The following is an 18,694-nucleotide window of genomic DNA, read 5'->3' on the forward strand; positions in this document are numbered from 1 at the left end:
TCAGAGTACGGTCTCTGCAACACCAGACCTTCAACCCATTGTTTAAGACCCGGAATCGGTTCCGGCATCCGAACCACGACTGTGACAAGAAAGGAAAAATGGATCAAGAAAATGAAAGACAGTCACAACATTAAAACGAACGAAGGGAAATAAGCACTCACGGTTCATATTCTATTTTTCAGGAAATGGCATGTCATCGGCAGGGATCAGGTCCGAGGTTTTGACTCGAACAAAACGGTCCATCCAACCTCGGTCACGAGTCTCGTCTATACTCGAGAACGTCGCTTTGGTGGCTCGGCGAGCAAGCTTGATTAACCCTCCTCGATAAAGTCGGGGACTATAAAAGCGCACAAGGTGACCGAGGGTGAAAAGACACCCCTCGATTTTGCTCGAGAAAAATCGGAGAAGAATCACTATTCTCCAAAAAGAAGGATGGATCTGGCTGAAGGTCACGTCGTATCTCTTGCAAAAGGCGATGATGAAAAGGTCTAAGGGACCCAACGTGAAAGGATAAGTGTAAACACTTAGAAACCCTTCCACGTGAGTAGTAATTGATTCATCAGGCGTTGGGACTACCACGTGCTTATCATCCCAGTTGCATTCTTGTTTGACTTTCTCGAGAATTTTCTCGGTGATTATACACTGGTACCTCGACATCGGCTCACATCAGCCCGGTACCGAAGAAGGTTTTTCAACTTTAAAGTCACCGACAGTTGAACACCCTACCGGAACGAATTCCTCAGGGCGAGGTTCCGTCGCATCCTCACCGCCGGCGGGTCGTGATGAAGAAGCGGCCTCTTTTTGCGGAACAGTTTTAGACGTTTTGGCCATCTAAATTTCTGTGAACAAAATAGAGGGGAGATTGAAGTATTTGATGTTTTGAGAAGAACAAGAAACTTGGAAATAGGAAGTTTTGGGAGAAGGCGAAGGATTGTGAAGATTGGAATGAAAAAGGCTTAAAAGTTTGAAATGATGAAGAAGGGGGATATTTATAGATGTCACATTAACGATTCAAAATTGGCAGTGGCCGACCATCGACTGACGCGCATTTAATGCCTTGGTAACTGGACCGACAGGACATTTGTCACATACGTCACGATCGGACTCGACGCAGACGTCAGTATGTATCTAGTTAGAGATTGAAAAATCATATCGTTCCTCGTCACCTTCTTTCTGAGAAACGAGGGGACTAACTGTATACGGTCAAAACCGAGTTTGCCCTTTGTGTGATTAGTCAAGATTGGAGCATGACGGTCCGAGTGTCGTCGTTATAATATCGAGCTATGATGTGAAGTTGGGTTTTTGAGCTTGAGATCCACAGACCGATCGAGCTCGAGTCAAGGTCGAGCTCGAGATCCAGAGATCGATCAATACCGAGCTCAAGTCAAGATCGAGCTCGAGTCAAGGTCGAGCTTGAGACCCAGAGACCGACCAATATCGAGTCCGATCAAAATCAAGATCGAGCCAAGAGACAAAGAGCCGTTGTAGCCGCACTAGGGAAGATGATCTCAGCGAAAATCAAGGAATAGCTAATTAACTATTATATCATGGATCCCCAATATTTATTTTTAATTGTATCCAAAGTACGATTCATCCACTATATAAAGAGTGGTTATCATTTGTGTAAGAGGACAGATTGAAGATATACATTCATACACTCTCGCATTCCAAAGATTATTGAGATTTACACACATATAGTAAATATTATCCTTTTTTGGGTTTTGAACATTGGTTCATCTTGTTCATTTATAAATCATTCTCTACCCAATTTGGGTTTGTATTCATTCCTTTTTTACAGTCAATATTCGATATATTTCTACTTATTTTTTCAATTTGTACCAAGTTATATCACGTATCCTTAGAACTACATATAAATTTAACTCTTTCCGTTTTTCGGATAAATACTGTAAATATAGTACAAGTCATATTTTATTTTAGTAATGACATTTACTATAATATTTACTTTATCTATGTCGTTTCATTTTAAAGAATATATGGATCGTTTTTAAGTTTTGTTTAGTCAAACATAAATCACGAAGACATTTATTTAGTTGATAATGGAAAACACACATGTTATATGTAAAGGTTAGAAATACTTTTCTTATTTCGGAAAGACAAACGTCACCACAATTTCTGTAATACAAATTTATTGAAGATTCCAAAGAGCCAATATATTTTTGCCTTATAGAACCAAACTTATCATAGACTATGATGCATTATTCTCTTCTGTCTTGAAAAAAAAACTTATTAAATTTTAAATATAACTGCCAAAATAGTAATCAAGTTGAGAGAATAAATGAAATAAATGTTGAATATCTCTATAATACTAAGAATATCTTCGGTCAGAAATATGTTTCAGAAAAAGTTATCAACTTTGTCTGCTGACTTAAATTGTACATAAATTAGCACAATGATGTACACTTTGTCATAAACTAGATACTAACCAATTCAAATACATTTGTACATTGAAATTAATATGGACAACCATTAAACAACTTGAAGAATCTTACAAGTATTAATTTTATTGTGCTGGTTCTTGCCAAGACAAGTTGATCACTAGACCACTCCAACGAAAATTGAAATTCTTAAAACATATACATGGGAATATATATATATATATATATATATATATATATATATATATATATATATATATATATATATATGGATCTATTCACCAATTCAGTGGATTGTAAGATATGTTATGATCCTAATAGATGCATCTTTTAGACCAGATTTAAATTTCAGTGGAGGCAAAAAATAACTAGGTGACATATTTTTATTTGTCAAAATCTTGGCGGGCAGAAACACTCGATACCTATGTTGGTCGGAGACAACACCTTCCATTTAAAATTAGTCGAATTTTGCCCAAATTGACACGAGCACCACATCATAAGAAAATTAAATGCATATTCAAGATGATCTCATGTGTGCCATCATCGCAACTTGGCGTTTGCGAAACCGTTAGCACATGTAGTTCGATTAGGGGCCCAAATTTTGAATTATCCCATTAAGGGTATTCCCCTTGATAACGTTGGAGAATTCTCATCTCAAACTTTTGATGATTATTTTCTATTAATTGGGATAAAATTTAAACATCATGCGGTTCCTGTTCATAGTAAAAAATACCTTATAGAGTCATTTATCAAACACTTCCAACTAATGTTAAGACCCCTACTTATAATCATGTTGTTTTATATGCAACATCACTTGTTGATTGCATACCAACAAATTATCATAAATTCTCCTGACACAATTTATTTTTCGTCATGAACCAAATATTTCTCATCCATGAATTCTTGAATATGCTTTATATGTGCAAGAAAAACCATCACAACACATTAAGACGTGCTCCACATTAATTTTGTTTTTGAATTTTTTATTTGCATTGCTTCATGATTTCGTCATTTTTCACTACTGGTGGTGAAAGGTATTCTTCGGTGCTTAACGACCATCTTGATAAGAATTTCTTTCTCGATCACAACTGGTACATACCACCCTTTTTCATGCACTTTAAGGAATAAAATAGAATCAGTAAATCGACTTTCATGATTTTCATTAATATTTCATTATGAAGTTTCGCCATGAAAGATGTGAAATTAGTTTATAATATTTTCTGAATCTCAACTCTCGATATTGCGGCTACAGGAGCATTATTGAAGCATGAAAAGTGAAGAATATTTTCTCCAACGTATCGTACCAATGACATTTTGTCCATATAATTTCAATTCTGAAATAATTCTAAATATATTAGAATTATACTCACTAATTGATATAAAATCTTGTTGGCGTAGATGGACCCAATCACAACGTACTTACGAAAGAATGACTATCTTCTCCGGCCATATCTTTCTTTTAGGCATTCCACAATATAAGTGGTTCCTTCACAATTAGATATCCTATTTTTAAACCTCCGTCAAGGTGGGAACCAGGAATATCATTGCTTTGGAATATTTTTGATTTGATATATGATTTTTATCTTTGATGAGATCTCCAACACACATATCATTAATATGAATTTCAAAATCTAATATCCATGACAAATAACTTTTACCTGAAATATCCAGAGTTAAGCATTCAAGTTTAGTCAGATTTTCACGATGTACAAAGAAGAAAATTCATGTCTTAAATTTTTTCGAAGTATTTGTCCAAGATGACATAGTCGTATTTATAACAGTAGTGAATTCTAAGTCTTTGGATGTTCAAATGATGAACAAAATTTTGAACTTCAAAAATGTAAAGCAAACTATTCTAAACGTGTTTAGCAACAGAACCTTAGTGATAAAATCGAAGTGGCCGGCTTTACGGGAAAAGAAAATTATCCATACGAGTGAAAATAAATTTCGGTACAAAATTTATTTAATTATAGACTAAGACACAACATAATATTTCTCAGTGTACTCTACATTCGAAGCATTAGGTCTAAATGCCATCCCATTTAACAAGTAGGAAATTACAAAACCCATTTGCAAGTTTTGTAGAACTAGGGAAAAACACTAAGCTATAAAATACAAAATATTTAACTAGTTTAACAACCCATTTAATCTTATTTAAAATAAAAGACCTTATTCATTATAAACCACTCGAAATAAATTTTTACTTTTTGGCCGCCTCTATCTTTCTCTTTTTCTCTTCATCTATACATTTTCGGCTTCTCTTTCTCTTTTCTCTTTCTACAACCTTTCTCTCTTTCTATTCTACTTTTCTTTCCTCTCTTTTGTTATGTCCATTTGGATTCTATTTTTTGTGGGTTTCTTATTCTGTTAACTTTTTAAGCAAAAATTTCTCTTTATTTTCTTTGGAGTGGTTGCTTTGGTACCTATCCACTACTGTCTTTGTACAATATAATTGAAATGTTTGTTGAGGTACTTTCATTATTTTCCTTCTATTTTGCTGGGTTTGACACAAACTCTGCTTCTCTTCTTCTGGGTTACTGTCATTAGATTATAATCTCTGCATACTCGATTGTAATCGATGTCTAACCCGTGTATAATATACAAACACTAATTATATATCGATTATACAGAGTATATATGAAGATTTACTTCAACTATACACTAAAAACTAGTACTATATTTTTAGTATTTTAAGTGTATAACTAGTATATTCTTCATCTCTTCCTCTTTGGATCTTATTTTTAGTAGTTGAATTTTAGGGCCTTTCGTGGCAAAAGCACTGGTGCTAGGGTAAAGAGAAGGATTGATGGTGTTGGAGGATAAAAGGTGGGTGTTTCCATGGGATTAGAGTTTTTAGAATTGTTGTTGAGCTGAAGGTTTGCGTAAAAGAAATAGCTACTGGGTTTCGAATCTACATTTAGTTGACATTTAAATTAGGGAAAATGGTCAAATATACCCCTCTACTTTAGTATATTGGTCATATCTATCTTCCGTTATATTATCGGGTCATATCTATCATTACCGTTAGTCAAGCTTTTTAAAAATATCCTCCACCCAATAAAAAGTCACCAAATTAATAAAATAATCATTTTTAAAAAAAATTATTAACCCATAACCCATTAAACCTATCATTTAAAAATACAGAACCTAAATTTCTGAGACGTCTTAACACATTTTATTTATTTAAAGAGAGACCGAGAATGATGGTGAAAGTAGCATTAGTAAGAACTTAAATTTTTGGTTATTAGTTGTTCATGGTGGCATTAGGATGTCATGTTATCACTTTCGTTTTTATTTTTGTGTGGTTATAATATGACATCCTTTGTCTAATGTAATGCACACTTGACAGTTTGTTTGTATGTTGGTAACAACTGATATATACTTTAATACTACTATTATTTGATTAATATATGAAGCTAGTGTACTTATGTTGTTAAGTAGCTTTTCAACTTGTTGGTGTACTTTCTTTCATTCTTGATGATTCCTTAGACTGTAGCTTGATATTAAATTGAATATTCTCTAATTATTTTCTAATTTTTGTTCATTATAAGTTAAGTTGTTACTAAGTATTATGAGTATCTCATCCCATAGCTTAGAATCTAACTTTGGTATTTAAGGCGTGATTTGACGATAATTACTTATTGCCCAAATGCTTAAAGTAGAATAAGAAAATCATGGTGTGTGAATACTCATCAACAAAGGCTTACCGTTGGAGGAAGAACTACTTTGGTAACACTGCCCTAAGAATTCAGAACTGTTAACCTAATAAGATGCTATAAACATTCAAGTCATGGTGAAAAGAAAATCATGATGAATACTCGGTACTGTTCGACATGGTGAAAAAAAATAAAGAGAGAAGCTAGAAGAAAAAAAAAGAAATTAGAAAAGTTAGAATATAATAAACATACAATAAGGATACTAAAAGAATTGGGACTCAATATATTAATGAATATATGGTTGTCGGTATTTTTATGTCTTTCACTTCTTGAGTTCAATAAGTGACTACGAAGGAAATGACTAATATATGATCAGGAAGAAGTTTAGTAAATGAATGGGGTTTAACGTGTTATTATTGGGTTAAAAAAATAGGTATTTTTTTTAATTTGATGGATTTTCATTAGGTGGAGGGTATTTTTAAAAAGTTTGGCTAACGGTTAAAGTAGATATGTCCCGATACTATAAACGAAGGGTAAATGTGAACAATATACCAAAGTAGATGGGTATATTTGACCCTTTTCCCTTTAAATTAATGATGTGATTAAATATTAACTGCTAAAATCGAATTGAAATTTGGAAGTTCCGGGCCGGGAACTCAATTGCTAAGATTTCTGTTGTTCGGTTGAACACGCGAGTATTTTGAGTTAATAAATACTTACGGCGAGGTAGCAGTAATAAATATAAACCAACCAGCTAATTCTGTTTTTTTCCCCAACAAAAAAGCATTATCGGAAAATATATTATGATATCACCTTTTTATTTGGCCCAGTCCACGGCTACCAACTGCAAGAAGATCGATGTTCATTTTTTCTGTCGCTTCACACAGCATGTTCTTTGGATCACCCTCAAGAATTAGAGTTTCTGCTTTGACCTAAACACGAAATATATAAATTTACTAAACAAAATGAATCAAAATTGTGAAAAAGGAACAAAAAGGGAACCTTCCAACAAATTGTGGATGCAGATATTGTTTACCCGTAAAACGGTACAGTTGAATTTATACGTGATTTCTAGACAAACGAATTAATTCGATCCTGAAATAACAAGATAATTGAAGAAATATATAACACTTAGCCTTGATAGGAACACAAAATGACAGAAATAAAGACTCTGGTAGTGAAGCCTCCGGACGCAATAGTAATACGAACAGAAAATAAGAAGATAAAATTGATTAGAGCTTTGAGTAGATTGTAGTATTAGTTTGTCAGAAAATTCATCCCCTGTCAATGATAACAGAGCTCACTATTTATAGCTACGTCTAGGAAAGGAGGTCCTAGGATCGTGCCCTTCTTTAATGTCAATTATGAGGGCCATTGATGAAAATGTAACGGTGAGTATAAATGCCAAATTCCTTATAACGGGCAACGTACTTAATGTTGTGGAATATTCTCCATTAAATACTATCGGACGAAGAGTATTTATTGCATCCCTATGAGCGTTATTCTTTCCGGTGGCAGACGGATCCGTTGCCTTCGGTTTTGGCTATCCCCCGTCTTAGGTTCCACGTGTCCCTCTTTTGGGCGGCCACGTAGCATAGCATATTTTACCCTATACAGATAGTCCCCTTACTTTCCGGTGACATAACTTTAGGTCACCGGAAAGTTAGTAGAAACACTCTTTTGGCGGTAATTACTATGATCCCCTCTGAAGGCTTCTGATGGTTGATTAAACGCACGTCTCTCTGCATTTAATGCCCCGAACACGCGTCATCCCATGATTCAGCACAGCTTTTGCCGATTATCAAGGTAATCATGGACATGAATTTAGCCGCCAAAATTTTTACTTATACGCATCAACCTTCTCCCCTTATACTCCATAATCTTCCAAGTTTTCTAAAGCCTTTCTTGTTGTTAATAAACCTTTCTTTAACTCCCTTCAAACAAAAAAGTTTTTCTTTCATCCAAATGGCTTCTTCTTCAAAGAACGTTAGCTCTTCAAAAGGCAAGAACAAAGCCGAGGATGCTGCTCCTCCAACGGTGGATTCCATCATTCCTAGAAGTCTTGTTACAACAAAAGACTTCGAAGAGATATTCCCTTCGGCTCTCCCTCGCTCATGGGCTATTGGCAGATCATTCTTCCATCCGTTCTTCCAGTGTTCCAGTTGTGAAGGAAGATTGCCGCTGCCATGATTTGAATATTTTTGCTCCTGATCAATCAAAGCGAGTGACCCTTCCCAAAGAGAGTTTTACATATTTTTACACGTATCCATTTACTTTGGGTGTGTTCTCTTTGAGTGGAGAGCTTGACTCTGTTATTGCGGAGTTCTGCCTCCGTTATCAGGTATGTTTGGCACAAGTAAGTCCTTCTGTGTGGAGGACGATTGCCTGTCTTCGGCGCTTGTGCCAAGAGACGGGAGAGGATTTATCTTTAGCTCATGTGATGAGTCTTTATTACCCCAAAATCTTCCACAGGGGAATGATAAATTTCAGCAAACGTGGCCACCATGCTCTGTTATCTAGCATGGATGATGACAACGACCGTGGGTGGATGGAACAGTTTATTGCAGTTGCCACCAACGACATCATTCCGGCAACGGCTTCATCCTTTCCGAAAGCATGGAACCGCACTCGTAAGCTCCTTGTTTAATATTTCTTTTATAAGGTACTTTTCTATACCCGTATTAATCCTCCATCTTTTGCCTGTTTCAGCAACTCGATGGGTCCCACCGACAGTTGAAGTCTTGGACCAGTGGGTCCATAAGATCTTGGATGCCACTACACACGAAACCCGCACGTGAAAAGAACTGGCCCTTAAATATGGGTGGAAGGCCAAAAACCATGGTAACTCAAACTCACCTTGTTTCAGTTTTTTATGTGAAGGAATTGATTGACCCCTTCTATCTTTTCTATGAAATCAGGTCTACCCGCGGGTTCTGTTGTTGTCCCCGAGGAAGATGTTTTGGCCGATCCTGCTGACGCGGCGAGGATGCTTCAGGAGGCGCTTACTCGAACAGGTGTCTCCGGGCCTGCTTCGGGTACAAGTGTTTTTTTACGGAGCCCCCGGCCAGAGGACAAACAACTAAAAAGAAGACGCTCCTCCGTGGCCAGGGAAAAGAATAAGAGGGCGAAGACCGTTGCCCCCGAGTCATCTTCGGTAGTTGTGGTGACTAGCCCTCCTCCCCGGCCGGTCATAGACACTGTGATGATCGACGATGATGGAGAAGCTAGTGATGGGGAAACTTCTCTACATAGAAGGCGACGATCCTTATCAACTCAACAGAATGCTCAACCTGTCGATTTAGTTACACCATCCGAGGACGATGTCTCGGTGCTCTGGGGGGAATATGATATGGTGGAAAATGCTAACTCCCGCTTCCATGTCCCAGTCTCCGCGCCCGGTATTTTGGGGCCGAGTACCGGGTCCCTTCCGTCCTCGGTTGATGAGCAACTAACAACTAGCACTGCGTTTGCTGTAGCTGCTTCTCACTCTTCAACTCCATCAGCTTCATCTCCATCTTCACCAACACCAGCAACTGCTACATCATTTCCACCTTCATCCACTCTTCCACCAGCAACTGCTACATCATCTCCACCTGTCGCACCTGACCACGAAGAAGGTGTTCCTTTTACCCAGTCCCCAGTTCATGGGAATTTGGGGCAAAATTATGCTGCCCCTTCTGAAGATCCACAAAGGAGGAAGAATGTTACTCTTTCGGTCTCTACTGGATGCAACTTGCTATCTCGGCCGGTGGAGCTTGCTAATTATCTGAAGCCTTTGGCTTCAGAGAAAGATTGGGAAAATATTCAGGCATTCTCGGGAGAGTGTTTGTTGAACAACGCCATGCACAACGCCACAACGATACATTCCTTTCTTCATTTGTTATTTCTTCTATTTTTGCCTGAACATCCTGAGTTTTGCCTTTCTTGCTTTGTAGGTCAACTTTCTTTCTTCCGAGGGCCTTCAGAGGTTGATTCGTGAAAAGGAAGAAATTACCTCCGCACGAGATCAGCTTTTGGTAGAGCGAGAGTAAAGTGTCGCTCGCCTCTCAGAACTGGAAGCCAAAGCCACTGAGGCTGTTGTATCGGAGGCTCGTTTACAGCAAAGCGAGCAAGAAGTGGATACCCTTAGCCAAGAGATTGCCCCGCTGAGGGTTCAATTTGAAGAGGCGAAGGCCAAAATGTTGAGCCATTGGCGGATCTATCCACTTCCCCTGGGGGCGCGGACACTTCTCTTCCTCCGGGTTCTAGAGATGCTACAGTTTAGCTTTTCTTTTCTTTTTCCAATTCTTGTATATGTGACATTTTGGCATGTTGTTGTAAATAAAAACATCTTTTTGCTCAAGTATTGTTTGAGTCTTTCTTTCGTTTGAACATTTATGCAAGTTTTAATCTTTGCATTCTCTTCTTTTTGCTTAAGAGTTTTGCGCAAGTTTTACTGTTTGCGTCTTATTATGTGAAGCCTTGGGTGTATTTTTCCCGAAATCATTATGATTCCGGGCATGAGTTCTTCCGAAATCAACCCTTTAACGTGAGGGTTTTTATAAGAGAGGGCCCTCTTATGTTTACGATCCTCTTGAAGAGGACGCCTCATGTTCATTACGGCACTAGCATTTAAAGTACTTGTTTAACTTTCAAATGACAAAGTTAATTCATCGTTCAGACAAGAAACAAGATAAAAACAAAAGGACTTCGTTTTATTCCTTCTATTTTCAAAAAGTACATAAGCATTTGTTATGCTAAAAAACGAAATTGCCATTACTTGTGGCTAACTTGTACAACTTGTTTCTACGGGGCTGGTCGCGCAGTCCCCGGTCCCGATGATACAACTATGTTTCCGGTTTTTGCTTCCCGGTTGATGTGGCAGTCATTGTGTTTGTATCCTCATGTTGTCCCCCCCCAGTGTTCAAATGCGAAGAATGCGAATTGGAACACTGGAAGCCTTGTACCTTCGAGGATCCAACTAATGAATTGCTAGATAATCCTTAACTCGGTAACACACTTTACTTCCCCTCAGGAATTCATGCTATCGAGCGAAGGACTATATAACAACCCTCTAGTGGTTTGAACAGTTGGGTAACCTTTGCTCGATAGCAAACTTAGCTTCCCGGTGGGAATTTTGCTATAGAGCAAAAGATTATCTAACCATCCTAGAGTGGATCTTTGCTTGTGTGCCTTGCTATTAAAGGTCTTATTGCTGCTGTTGAAGCTTTCTTCGTAGTATGCTTTCTGTTGCTGCCTCGTTAAAAACCTTGCCAGAAAAATCCAACTGGGATAAAAACTGGACGAAGGGAAAAATAGTGCAGCACATACTTTCAGTTCAGGTGATGTTCATCAGCAATAATATCTTTTGAGGTGAGCCACGTTCCAATTGCTGGGTAACTTTTCTCCATCTTGGTTTTCTAATTCATATGAGCCTTTCCCGGTGATAGCTGAAACCCGGTAGAGGCCTTCCCATGTTGGACCTCGCTTCCCTGCGTTGAGCTCCCGGGTGTTTTGAGTTACTTTCCTTAAGACCAAGTCTCCTACTTTGAAATAACGGAGGTTGGCTCTTCGATTATAATACCGCTCCATTCTCTGCTTTTGGGTTGCCACTCTTAGATGCGCCAAGTCCCTGCGCTCATCGAGTAGCTCAAGTTGACTAACATTGCTTCATTATTTGATTTTTCATCTGCTTGGAAATATCTCAAGGTGGGTTCCCCTACTTCCACCGAGATTAAAGATTCTGCCCCGTACACAAGGGAAAAGGGAGTTTCTCCTATGCTCGATTTGGCCGTTGTTCGGTATGCCCATAAAACTCTGGGTAATTCCTCGGGCTAATTACCTTTAGCCGCTTCTAACCTTTTCTTGAGGTTTTGTATAATCACTTTGTTCGTTGACTCCACTTGACCATTTACACTCGGATGGTAGGGTGAAGATGTGATCCTCTTTATTTTTAAATCTTCGAGGAACTTTGTGATTTTTGCACCGATAAATTGTGGCCCATTATCGTATGCTATCTCTTTTGGTATTCCGAACCTGCAAATTATATTTTCACACAAGAAATCCACCACTTCGTGCTCGCCGATCTTCTGATAAGGACCTACTTCTACCCACTTAGAAAAAAAATAGTGAGTCAAAATCAAAAGAAATCTTACCTTTTGGGGGGCTAGCGGCAATGGCCCGATGATTTCCATCCCCCATTTTGTGAACGGCCACGGGGACAGAACGGAATGCAACTGTTTTTGCCGGTTGATGTACCAATGGTGCGTAGCGTTGGCATTTATCACACTTTCGTACGAAGTCTTTGGCATCTTGTTCCATGCGGGGCCAATAATATCATGCCCTTACCAATTTCAGCACTAAGGAATCTGCGCCCGAATGATTGCTGCATATTTCTTCGTGGACTTCTAGCATAACATAGTTAGCTTCGGATGCCCCCAAGCATCGGGTCAGCGGCCTTGGAAATATTTTCTATACAGTTGGCCTCTCTGAAGCTATATCGCGCTGCTTTGGCGCACAGCGCCCGTGACTCTTTGGAGTCTTCGGGCAACTTCCCATGCTCGAGATAATCGATGATTTCATTCCTCCAGTCCCAGACCAAATTAGTTGCATTTACCTCATAGTAGTTGTCTGTATCCAAGTCTGAGTTCATCAAATGTACTACCGTCCTGGACTCCGATCCCTTTATTTTTGTCGATGATCCAAGGTTAGCCAATGCGTCCGATTGTGCATTATCTTCCCTCGAGATATGAGTAATCGACCACTCCCGAAATCGTGCCAACAAAGCCTGGACCTTTACAACATATTGTTGCATGCGCTCCTCTTTGGTTTCGAAGATCCCGTAAACCTGATTTACCACTAACTGTGAGTCGCATTTGATTTCGATAACCTCGAAATCAAGTCCCCGGTCCAGTTCGAGCCCTTCATTCAAAGCCTCCTACTCTGCTTCATTGTTAGTTAAAAAGACCGTTCTAATGTCTTGCCTTAGGGTTTTCCCCGAAGGCGTGATTAATAAAATACCAAGCCCGAACCCTTTTACGTTGGAAACTCCGTCCGTAAATAAGGTCCAAACCCCCGATGTCGATTCTGACACCATTACTGCCTTTATGGTTGCCAGAGGCAGTAATCAAGGACTGAAATCGGCCACAAAGTCAGCCAAGACTTGTGACTTAATTGCAGTCCTTGGTTTATATTCTATGTCGAACTCACTCATTTCAACGGCTCATTTGGCCAATCTACCCGAGAGCTCGGGTTTGTGAAGGATGTTCCGCAAAGGGAAAGTGGTCACCACGGCTATCGGGTGACATTGGAAGTAGGGTCTCAGCTTCTGAGCGGCAACTACGAGAGCTAAGGCCAGTTTCTCCAAATGAGGGTAGCGAGTTTCTGCCCCCGTTAAAATTTTACAAACGTAATAAATGAGAGATTGCGTACCTTCGTCCTCACGGACTAAAACTGCACTTATTGTGACTTCCGAGACCGCGAGGTAGACTAACAACGTTTCACGTTCTTTTGGTTTCGAAAGCAACGGAGGGCTTGACAAGTACTTTTTCAAATCTCTCAAAGCCTGCTAGCACACCGGGGTCCATTCAAAATTATTTTTCTTTTTGAGCAGTGCGAAGAAATGGTGACATTTTTCTGATGACCAGGAAATGAACCTGCTCAAAGCTTCCAATCTCCCCGTGAGCCTTTGGACTTCCTTCACGCTTGACAGTTGGTCTGGGATCTCTTCGATGGGCTTGATCTTATCGGGGTTTACCTCAATTCCCCTTTGCGATACCAGAAAACCCAGAAACTTACCAGAGCTAACCCCGAACGTGCATTTCTTGGGGTTAAGTTTCATATTATGCTTCCTTAGGATGTCAAAAGTTTCTTGCAGATGTTTAAGATGATCACCTGTATTTAAAGACTTAACGAGCATATCATCTATATAAACTTTCATAGTTTTTCCTATTTGTTTTTCAAACATCTTATTCACGAGCCGTTGGTAAGTGGCCCCGGCGTTTTCCAACCCGAAGGGCATCACATTATACCAATATGTACCGAAATTCCTTATGAACGAAGTCTTTTCCTGATCCCCCGGGTTCATATTAATTTGATTGTACCCGGAATAAGCATCGAGGAAACTCATTAACTCGTGCCCGGCCGTAGCATCAATCATTTGATCGATGTTTGGTAGTGGGAACGAGTATTTAGGGCACGCCATATTCAAATTTTTATAATCTACACACGTGCAAAATTTATTGTTCTTCTTAGGAACTACTACATTAGCTAGCCAGTCTGGATACTTTACCTCTCGGATCAAACCGATATTAAGTAAGCGAGTTACCTCTTCCTTGACGAATTTATTCCTGGCTTCGGCAATTGGGCATTTCTTTTGTCTTACCGGAGACACGTTTGGATCCAAACTTAACTTGTGTACGGCTACCTCCGTCGGGATACCTGAGCTCGGGATGCAGTCCTGTCCCCAAGTGGAATTTCCTTTCTAAGAATTCTTCGAACAATGCAACTTGCTCAAGCTCTTCCGCTGTGGATTTCGTTGCATCTGTCTCTTCTGGAACCTGGAAATATCTCGGCACCTGATAAAATTACAACGTTTCTGCCCCCAGGCTAACTTCATCTAGTTTGGGAGCGGGCGCCGGTTCCTATAATTGCTATGCCGCGTGTTCCTTTCCTTTGCTACTGGAGATCGAAATTACATTCATCTCCCTTGCTGTCGGTTGGTCACCCTTTATTTGTTTAACTCCATCAGGCGTTGGAAACTTCAGCAATTGATGATATGTTGATGGCACAGCTTTCATTTCGTGCAACCACGGCCTTCCCAGAATAATGTTATATCCCATATCACCATCTACCACTTCGAAAAGAGTTGTTTTCATTACTCATTCGGCATTTGTGGGTAACAAAATCTCTCATCAGGTTGTCACGCTCGAGAGGTTGAATCCAACGAGGAGTTTTGTGGCTGGAATGATGCTTCCGGTGAGTTTAGCTTGCTCCAATACTCTCCATTGTATGATATTGCCCAAACTTTCTAGATCCACTAGAACACGTTTAATATTAAAATCTAGCACATTTAAAGACATTACCAGTGCGTCGTTGTGCGGCAGCAGCAATCTCCGTGAAAGTGATAGTCTTCGGCGACTTCCCGGAGCCTTTTGCTATGGGTTATTGATACTTTTATCTTTTTTGCTGCCGAAAAAGGTGACCCCGTTGATCTCGTTCCCCCGAAGATCATGTTGATAGTTTGGTGCGGGGGATCTTCTCCTACTTTCGAGGGTTCCGCGTTGTCCCGGTTACGACCATACTTGTTCTTAGCTCGGTCACTCAAGAATTCTCTAAGATGACCATTCTTCAACAGTGTTGCCACTTCTTCCCGGAGGTGTCTGCAGTCCCCTATCCGGTGGCCATTCGTCCCGTGGTATTCACACCACAAGTTGGGATCCCTCTGGCTGGGATCAGATCTCATTGGTATCGGTAACCGTGCTTTTTTTTTGATGTTTCTCATGGTTGACACCAACTCCACTATACTGACGTTGAAATTGTATTCTGACAGCTTGGGGTAGGAAGGATCCCGCGCCCCTGGCTCTTCTTTATCCTGCAATGATCTATTGTTCCGACCGCGATCAGTCCTTCTGTCGATGGCAAACCTGTCTGCCGAACGGAAGCCTCTACTGCGGCCTTCGGTCCGTTCGTAAGGAAAGAACTGGCCCCTCGAAGACCGTCTGTCCGTGTCGAAATCGTCTTTTGATTTTTCTCTGTTCTTTTCCCGTCCTTTTGTCGATGATGGAAATCCAACCTGATCATCTTCGATCTTTATCTTTGATTCGTACCGGTTGTGGACATCCGCCCAAGTCGTTGCTTGAAACTCAAGCAGGCTTTCCTTCAATTTCCGGGAAGCTTCTGAACTTCTCGGATTTAGTCCTTTGGTGAATGCTTCAGCCGCCTATTCATTCGGGACAGCCGGGAGCAACATTCTCTCCTTTTGGAATCGGGTAACGAACTCTCGTAGCACTCGGACTCTCCTTGCACAATCCTGAATATGTCGGCCTTTCGGGCCTGTACTTTTCTGGCCCCGGCATGAGCCTTGATGAAAAAGTCTATGAGCATCTCAAAGGAGTCTATGGAATGCTCGGGTAACAGTGAATAACACGTCAAGGCTCCCCTCGTGAGAGTCTCTCCAAATTTCTTTAGCAAAACAGATTCAATTTCGTGAGGAGCTAAATCATTTACCTTCACCGTCGTTGTATAGGTGGTAATATGCTCTTGAGGGTCTGAATTTCCGTCATACTTTTGCACATCAGGCATTTTAAACCGCTTTGGGATTAATTTTGGTGTCGCACTTGGCTTGTATGGAAATTGAGTATACTTCTTTGAGTCCGGACCTTTCAGCACCGGCGGTGCGCCCGTGATTTAGTCCATGCGGGCGTTCACTTCCCTCATAAACCGTAAGAGTTCATTCTTGAAGGGATCATTTTTATTATTGGGGTCAGATCTGCTCTCCCCAGCCCCATCGGAGCCAACTTCGCCCCTCGGGGTGTTGTTGTCGACCCTCTGCGTTGTTTGATTTGCGGGAGTGCCGGGAGGGACCAGATCTCGTCTATTTGCATTATTCGAAGCCCCCGACAGCGTCTGCTTCAACTCCGTCATATCCTTATCATGTCGCGTGAGGTGGCCTAGAATGATCGCCTGTTGTTCTTGTAGGACCCTTACCGTGTCAACGACATGTTCCTCCTCAGGCATCATCAGGAGTTGTCTCCCGGACATGTCGAGGGTATTACCTGTCATGCACCGGCGTGGAATCATTCTCCTCGTTGTTGGTGTCACTGTTTGAGATCTCGAATTGAGGTTGATCCCCTCGAACCTCGGGATTGTGCGTGTTGTTAACACCGTTATCTGCCATTTCTTATGATTTCTTCTAAGACAACATAATCAAAGCACGTTAGTAAAAAGGGCAAGGATCAACTTAATTTCACGACTGTCTAGTCCCCATGGTGGGCGCCAAACTGTTTACCCGTAAAACGATACAGTTGAATTTATACGTGATTTTTAGACAAGTGAATTAATTCGATCCTAAAATAACAAGATAATTGAAGAAATATATAACACTTAGCCTTGATAGGAAGACGAAATGAAAGAAATAAAGACTCTGGTAGTGAAGCCTCCGGGCGTAATAGTAATAAGAACAGAAAATAAGAAGATAAAATTGATTAGAGCTTTGAGTAGATTGTAGTATTAGTTTGCCAGAAAATTCGTCCTCTTACAATGATAACAGAGCTCACTATTTATAGCTACGTCTAGGAAAGGAGGTCCTAGGATCGTGCCCTTCTTTAATGTCAATTATGAGGGTCATTGATGAAGATGTAACGGTGAACATAAATGTCAAATTCCTTATATCGGGCAACGTACTTAATGTTGTGGAATATTCTTCATTAAATGCTACCGGACGAAGAGTATTTATTGCATCCCTATGAGCGTTATTTTTTCCGGTGACAGACGGGTCCGTTGCCTACGGTTTTGGCTATCCCCTGTCTTAGGTTCCACGTGTCCCTCTTTTGGGCGGCCACATAGCATAGTATATTTTACCCTATACAGACATATGGTAGCCTAATATGGGTCATAACTCATACGTGAAATGTCATATATATATATATATACACATACATACTCTTTTCACCTGTGTTTGTCAAATTTTATTGAATAAAACTTTTTCTAAATTAAAAAATGCCATAATAACTAATGAAAATTTACAAGATAGATTAGAGAAACCAACCATTTTGTCTTTGCACATTTCAGAGGCACGCGCCAGTATTCGTGCTGCCTCTTGCGCTTGCGCCCGAGTTGCTGATTCTATCACTATGCCCAAAGACAAAAATACATCAAGAAGTTAGGAAGCCTACAATCGTCGTTTCATTCATGGCATGAAGCAACTTGCAGTATGGATCCAGCTTGTCAAATACGTTCGGAAAAAAACTCATTTGATTATTTTTCTATCGAGAAACCTACGCTCGAAAATTTAAATATTGTTTGTTAACGAATCTGTCTCTTTGTTATTTTCTCGAAATTAAAATAGCTAATCGTGGGTTTGAAGAAAGGGAGTACAGACCATGAGTACCAGGGTAGGCGTATTGAGGGAATGGCTCCATCACATGTACAAGACTGAGCTTTGTAGAAGGCTCCTTCTCCTCCTCCGTTGTATGAGATGGTTGCCTGAGGAAATAATCAAGGATCCATTTTAGAGCGTTGAAGCTCTCTTCACTATTGTCAATCGCCACTAGCACTCTCATCTTCTTCTTGTTTCTTAATTTTGGTTCGAGTGCATCAGTTTCTTTGGATATTGATTGACAACCTCTTGAAGTTATCTTGTAAGCTATTTTGGAATTTACCTTTAGGGTTTGCACTAGAGTGTTCTACGACTTCAAGGCTACCACTCCTGTTCACTCCGTTTGTTCCGAAAATATTACGCCTTCCATTCCATTTTATATGATTCAGGACCGATACTATCGTTGATAGTAAAGACGAAAATAAATTTTTATTGTTATATCAGGTAACATGATATATTTTCAAGCTTATAAATTTCATATTTTTTAGAGGCTTGCATGTAGATATTTGATGGTAATTTAATAGTAATATTTTTTATATTAACATATATAAAACTTAATAAATTCA

At 39.9% G+C, this 18,694-nt stretch overlaps 1 protein-coding gene and 1 long non-coding RNA gene across 4 annotated transcripts in view; one reads left to right on the top strand and one right to left on the bottom strand.

Annotated features, from left to right (window-relative positions):
• LOC104090515 (uncharacterized) overlaps window positions 1-18,491 on the bottom strand; it is a 34,393-nt gene extending 15,902 nt beyond the window's left edge. The window contains exons 1-3 of one of the 3 annotated variants that reach the window (XM_018768896.2): window positions 18,132-18,488; window positions 17,799-17,881; window positions 6,866-6,984 (exon numbers count right to left, since the gene is read on the bottom strand). In XM_018768896.2, the coding sequence (XP_018624412.1) occupies window positions 6,866-6,984; window positions 17,799-17,881; window positions 18,132-18,312 (383 nt within the window). In that variant the 5' untranslated portion in view covers window positions 18,313-18,488. Of the gene's footprint in view, window positions 1-6,865; window positions 6,985-17,798; window positions 17,882-18,131 lie in introns of all 3 variants that reach the window. The other 2 variants (XM_070191448.1, XM_070191447.1) reach the window with 2 other exon arrangements.
• On the top strand, window positions 3,511-5,308 carry LOC108944146 (uncharacterized). Its single transcript, XR_011412544.1, has 2 exons — window positions 3,511-4,935; window positions 5,174-5,308. It is a non-coding gene; the product is annotated as an uncharacterized lncRNA (long non-coding RNA).
• Window positions 18,492-18,694: the final 203 nt, after the last annotated feature.

The sequence above is a fragment of the Nicotiana tomentosiformis genome, chromosome 1, assembly GCF_000390325.3.
Source record: "Nicotiana tomentosiformis chromosome 1, ASM39032v3, whole genome shotgun sequence".
Lineage (NCBI taxonomy): Eukaryota > Viridiplantae > Streptophyta > Magnoliopsida > Solanales > Solanaceae > Nicotiana > Nicotiana tomentosiformis.